The sequence below is a fragment of the Ipomoea nil genome, unplaced genomic scaffold (genome assembly GCF_001879475.1).
Source record: "Ipomoea nil cultivar Tokyo-kokei standard unplaced genomic scaffold, Asagao_1.1 scaffold2144, whole genome shotgun sequence".
Classification (NCBI taxonomy): domain Eukaryota; kingdom Viridiplantae; phylum Streptophyta; class Magnoliopsida; order Solanales; family Convolvulaceae; genus Ipomoea; species Ipomoea nil.
This window is the reverse complement of record NW_017618572.1, coordinates 2223942-2230126: the sequence shown is the minus strand read 5'-3', so window position 1 is coordinate 2230126 and position 6185 is coordinate 2223942. Positions and strand designations below refer to the sequence as shown.

The window sequence follows — 6185 nt, the reverse complement described above, 5'->3', positions numbered from 1 at the left end:
GTAATTTGTATTCTGTTTAATTTGCATTTGCATTCGGTAGAGGTTAGGGAGGTGGTGACCACCTCGGCAGTGGTGAACACGGTAGGAGGGGGTGGGGTACGGACTGGAATGTCGGAAGAGGAGTTGTTGGTCGCTTCGGCTAAACCACGGCGGCAGGTTACGACCGATGGGGAAGATGTGGTGCGGAGTGGTGGAGATGTTGCTTTACTTGATGGCTCAAAAAACTTGTCCATGGCGGGAGCTGGTACCCATCCCCGCCCGTCATCATGAGTACGTTAAGCTGGAACTGTCGTGGCTTGGACAATCCACGCACAGTTCGAGAAGTTGTGGACCTAGCGTCCCGTAAGAAGCCCGAGTTTGTGTTTTTTATGGAGACCAAGTTGGGACGGATACATGCAGAACGGATCCGTGTCAGGCTTGGGTATGATGGTTTGTTTTATGTTAATAATGACGGTTTAAGTGGTGGAATGACTCTCTTCTGGAAAAAGAAAAACACGGTCAGGTTGTTAAGTTACTCGTAGAATCATATAGATGTGGAGGTAAGTTTCTCTAATAAGATTTGGCGTATGACATGCTTCTACGGCATCCCGGATCGAAATAGGCGGGAGGAGTCCTGGAATTTACTGGGCACTTTGAGAGATAGGTCCTTATTACCCTAGGTAGTGATTGGGGATTTTAATAATCTCCTTTATCAGCATGAGAAGAGAGGGGGAAACCTGTACCCTAATAGCCTGCTTCGCGAGTTTGTGGAGGCTGTAGATGGTTGTGGTCTGTTGCAAATGCCGATGAGAGGCCATCAATTTACTTGGTGTTGGTCCCGATAGAGTGTAGCGAGAGTCTAGAGGGGGGGGGGGGGGTGAATAGAGTCTTTTCGAGAAAAGCCCTAAAAGTCACCTTTCGGTGTTTTGGCGCAGCGGAAAAGTTAGATTCGTTTAATTGCTTTGCACGAGTTTGCGATATAAGGAAAACTTTCGGTAAAAGGGATAAAGAGGATGATATGAATGCAGAAAGAAAAAGCATAAGTAAAGAGATAGAGGAGACAAGAGATTTTATAGTGGTTCGGCTAACGTTGCCTACTCCACTCTTCTTCCACAACTGATGGAAGGATTGCACTATCACTCTTTAGTACAATTACACAAAGACCTCCTTGATCACTAAGCCGGACAACCTTCGTAGGTTTTTCAACTCCTCGAGTTTACTCCGCCTCTATCAACTTCCTCTTCAGAGTTGAGGTTGGTAGAAAATGATTTCTTGATTTCTCCAACGTGATGAAGTCTTGACTGAGAGAGATGATTACTTCGAACAAATGGCAAGACTTCTCTAAGGTGTAAGAAAGTGATCAATAACCTTCTTCAAGTAACTTAACACCTTAACACTGGTTCACAAAAGCTTTTAGAGATTTGAGAGCGTTCAAGAGCTTTTGCAAGAAAATGAGTCGAGTGAAAAGAACCAGCACCTTCTTAGTTGATGAAGGTGGGTTTATATAGGTGATGAAAATTCATCCGTTGGAGGGAGATGAGATTTTCGAACCTTTTAACCAGTGGGCAAGGACCGGGGAGCTTCATGCATTAAATGCTCCATTAATGAGGTTGTACCATGTAGCCGTTGAAAGTATGGAAAGCATTAGGGTTTTGTCCTTTAGCTCCAGGAGATGGTACATCTTCATTTAATGCTCCTTGATTAGTGTGTCCCATAAGATGGGGTCCTTATTGTCCTAGGATGTTGTCAAATCAGACAGATAGAACATTCTTCTCGTTGTAGAAGAGAAGTAATGCTTGGTAAGAATCGTCTTTAACAAAACTGTCCTTTCGTGATAGTTGACAACTCCTGCTTGACTTTCGTTGTTGTTCATCATGCCTTGTGTCTTCTTTCGTCTTGGAGACCCTAACAACTATCCATAACTCATTTTCGTGTGTTTGTCTAGCTTAACACGAATTACAGAGGAGTTATGGCAACTCTCGTCTAGGACGAAAGCAGCGAACAAAAAAGCTAATAGTTAGGGGTCTACTTTTCTACATTACATTGGTATCATCAAAATCCTAATACAAGGTTCCTAACAATTTCCCCCTTTTTGATGATGCCAAAACCCTATACCCTTCTTGTAAGGCTGAAAAAGATTCCATAAAGAATTTTTCTATTATAAAAGCAGCCTTACGTGAGAGTGTACAAGTCTTTTTATTTCTAAGAGCTTTGACTTCTGTTGAGCAGCTTCCTGTTGTTCTTTACAGTCTTTTTCCTTTTGTTGCTTGAGCATTCTTTTGAAGTCTATTTTCTCATTGATCTTTTTCCTGAAGATCTTAATCGGATTTGTCTTGACAAGCTCTTCATGTTCTCCTTTGATATTTAAGCTTGTGTAGTTGTTATAAGCTTCACGAATGTTTCTTCCTTCGACTATCCCAGCTTTCCACCACGAAATTAGCTCAAACGAATTCATTCCTTCTTGATAACTTTTTCCTGACTCTTTGTGCACTTTGAAGGCTACATTGTGAATAACACTTTGCGGAGAGTCTTTGGTTACACTTGAAAGATCTTCGATGAGATTCCTGATTCTTTCTCTTTCCTTTGCTTCATCCTCTCTTCTTTTGATTTCTTCATCATGTTTCTTCCATAGCTCTCTGTTTTCTCTTTTGATCCTTTCGTTTTGGGTGCTAATGTGATCTTGCCTTGTATGATTATCCCTTGTTTTAAGCCAGGTAGGGACATTGCAACCCTCAAAACGTTTACCACTTCCTTCTTCATAGGGAACAAAGTCCACAAAGTTTCCTATGTCATCCATAGTTACTTTGTTGTTCTTCATAAGTCTTTGCCTTAGATTCGTCTATTCTCTCTTGGACAAACCCGTGAAGATGTACTTGGCTTCAGTACCGAAAGATTGGCGAGGCTTAAGTGATCTGGATTGGTATCGACCATGGTATCTTGGCTTTGAGGAATGGTGACCACGAGACCTTGATGGAGGATGGGATGGATTTGTGTTCCTTCGGCCAGAGTCTCTTGGTGTCCGAGAAGGCGAGTGTTTTGCTTCTGGAGACTGATCTTTCGTGTTGTTTCTTGGATGATCATCATCCTTGTCCTTGTCGTCATCTCTCTTATCATCATCCTTATCCTTGTCGTCATTTCTCTTTTCCCCCTTTTTGGCATCATCGGCACAAGTGGTAGGAGGAACAGTGGAAAGCTTACTTACTGCTACCAAGATATACTGGGCATATCCGAGAATTTGAAGAGCATATTCTCCCAGTTGGTATGAATTATCTTGATAAGTATCGATCTTTGTACAAGCTAGGTCAACACGTTCTTTAAGGCCGAAGAGAGAATGTTTGAGCTCGTGTTGTTGCTGTGCAACTTTGTTCATGGTGGTGTCAAGTTCATGAAGTCTCTTCGCAATTCGCTCAAGGAACTTGTGATCTGATTGAGTGTGTTGTGACGGTTGAGGTTGTTCTTGAGGTGGAGGCTGAGGTTGAGATTGGGCAGCCATCAGAAGATCTACCTTCTTGCATAAATCATCTAGTACTTTCGTGTCCTTTTGCCGTAGAACAAGATATTGCAGATGGATGGTTTCGGCTGAATGGACAGTTTCTCTCATGAGGTTCATGATGGTCCGTGGGGGCTCTGCAGTTGACTCTTCTTCAAAGTTTGTTGGCGTTGTGTCCATTTGTTCATTTTGAGGTGGTGCTTCACTTTTGCCACCACTTGCTGAGCTGAGAAGAATTGGTGAGGCTTCCAGTTTGCCCTCACGCGCAGATTCTTTCTCTTGCTTGATCGGCGTTTCGTCCATGGGTTGAACAAGTGGAACTATGGTACGAGACAGATCTTCGGGATGTTCATTTGAAGCTTCTTTCGGGTCATCACTGTCAGAGGGTAATTTTCTTAGGGGAGATCTTTGGGGAAAGGTATCATAATCAGGACCGATCAATATTGGATCACTGTCTTCGGAATCGGCTCCTTGGACACCTGCATTACCCAAATTACCATCGTTGTCATTGTCATCATCGTCGTCATCATGTTCATCATCTGCATCGTCATCATCATCATCATCATTTACATCGTCAATATCATCATCATCATCATTTACATCGTCAATATCATCATCATCATCATTTACATCGTCAATATCATCATCATCATTTTCATCTTCCTCATTCATATCACTTTCGTCTTCTTCAATTTCTTGTCCATGCTCATCCTTCGTTCCACTGACATTGCAGTTTAGATCATTCTGGTGTTCCTTTTCTAACGTGGTTTTGATCTTTGATAGCAGCATGGCATATCGAAGTTGCTTCATTTCTTCTTCCAAAGCTGGATCCAATGGTGGTTTGTTAAGATCAATGCAGAGTGGGGCTTTGTCTTTCCCGAGAGTGCGATTGGTCATCTTGTAGGAGAACACTCGTCTAATTTCTTCAAGACGAAGGGATTTGTAAACGTCATCTGTGCCGATCCAATTCAGTGCAAATTCTTCTTCGTCTTGCATAGCTTCAAAGGTTTCAATGAAAGATCTTAAGGGAGCAGTGCGCCACTTTTGCCACTGCAAAACTCGTTGGTAATCCCTTTCAATGGATTCTCTGAGCAATTTATCTGGTGAAGGTTGAGGAACAGATACTTCAGGAGCTGGTGCTGATGGTTTCGGGATATCTGGAGTTGCTACCGGCACCATAGCTGTCTCGTCTACCAACGTAGGTTCTTGTGTCAGAATAACCTGCTCTGCATTGGTAGGTTCTTGTGGATGAGATGGCATATCAATCAATGCATCAGACGCTTCTTTCGTCTTTTCTGGCGAACCAGGTTCTTGTGGAAGACTTAAGCGACTGGCCTCTATTTCTACATCAGCAGGTTCTTGTGTCAACTCATGAGGAAGTTGCTCTACCAAAGTAGGTTCTTGTGGATGGGGGACTTGAGAAGGAACGAGATCAGTTTCTGGGTCTTGATCATCAGAGAGTCTTTTAGGAAGGACAACTTTCGGTTGAGCTTCCCCCTGAGGATGTGCTTCTTTCGTGACCTCTTCCCCCTATGGAGGTGTTTCTCTCGTGTCTACCACTTTCGATGTAAAATGTTTCTTCGGGGAAAACTTTGGCTTGACAGGAGACCGAAAGTGACCCTTTTTGTCGAGTCTTGAAAGAGTCAGATTGTCTTCTTCGGATGAATCTTTTACGACGACTGTTTCTGGTGGTGGAGTAGGTGGAGTAGGATCTTTCTTCTCTGGTAGAGGTAGAATAGCATCTGTCTTCTTTACCTTACTCCGAGAGGAGTGTTTTTCTCGCTTTTGTCATTTAGGCTTAGGTTGATCATCCTCTGAAGCTTTAGGAGTTCTTGACTTCCTTTTGGATTTAATCAGCTCAATGGGAATCCCTAACTCCAATGCCTTCTGCTTGTCATAACCTGATGGTTTCTGTTTCATATGGCATGCTTTTGGTCCTGACCGGATTCCTGGGCGCATTAAAATTCCTTTGGTGACGAGAAGATGGCTGACCATAAATCCATATCCTAGTTTCTTGGCGACGTCACCCGGACTCTTTCTGTTGTATGTGATGGTGTGGATGAGATTGTTGAAGATGATCTTTGACCAATCCACCTTGATTTCATTCAGAAAGGCATGCAGCATTTTTAATTTCTCCTTTGTTACGTCATCAGTTCCTGACGTTTTGTGATCAACAACTTTGTTGAAGATATCAACTGTGAACTCATAATTTAGTCGAAACCACTTCTTCTTTAACGGCCATGAGATCTCTGTCTTCGCCGGACCTTGGTTGTTCTTGATAGAGACATAGAAGTCTTCTGGATCGTAGTAATAATGAGTAAGGTTGGACATGTAAGAGTCATCTCTTTGTGGAAAGCCGTACATGGTTCGAATGTCTTCCGAGGTGAGGATCACTTCATGATTGTGAACCCTGGATGCAATGGTCAGAGAATCAGAGGAGATGGTTGCGTTCATGTAGAACTGGTAACATCAATAGGGTACCATATGGTGTAAAGATGAGTGATGAATCTATACAGCCCTGTTTCTGTGAGGAGTCAAATGATGTTTTCGCCAAATCTTCTATCCAATATGTATTCAAGAAATCCATGTGCATCCCACATGCTACCCCCGACAATAAAAGGTACTCTGGATTCAATGAATCTCAAGTCTTCAGTTGGAAAGCTTGGGATTTCCAGGATGGATGGTGTTTCTGGTTCTTTTTCAGAAGGTGAAGCTT

The 6185-nt window shown here is 42.8% G+C and overlaps 1 protein-coding gene across 1 annotated transcript; it reads right to left on the bottom strand.

Annotated features, from left to right (window-relative positions):
• Nucleotides 1–2137: 2137 nt before the first annotated feature.
• On the bottom strand, nucleotides 2138–5923 carry LOC109148624. The gene is made up of 4 exons (XM_019296358.1): nucleotides 5354–5923; nucleotides 3182–4999; nucleotides 2839–3085; nucleotides 2138–2733 (listed from the first exon to the last, which is right to left on the bottom strand). Exons 1-4 carry the CDS (start codon nucleotides 5921–5923, stop codon nucleotides 2138–2140), a joined length of 3231 nt encoding a protein of 1076 aa, XP_019151903.1.
• Nucleotides 5924–6185: the final 262 nt, after the last annotated feature.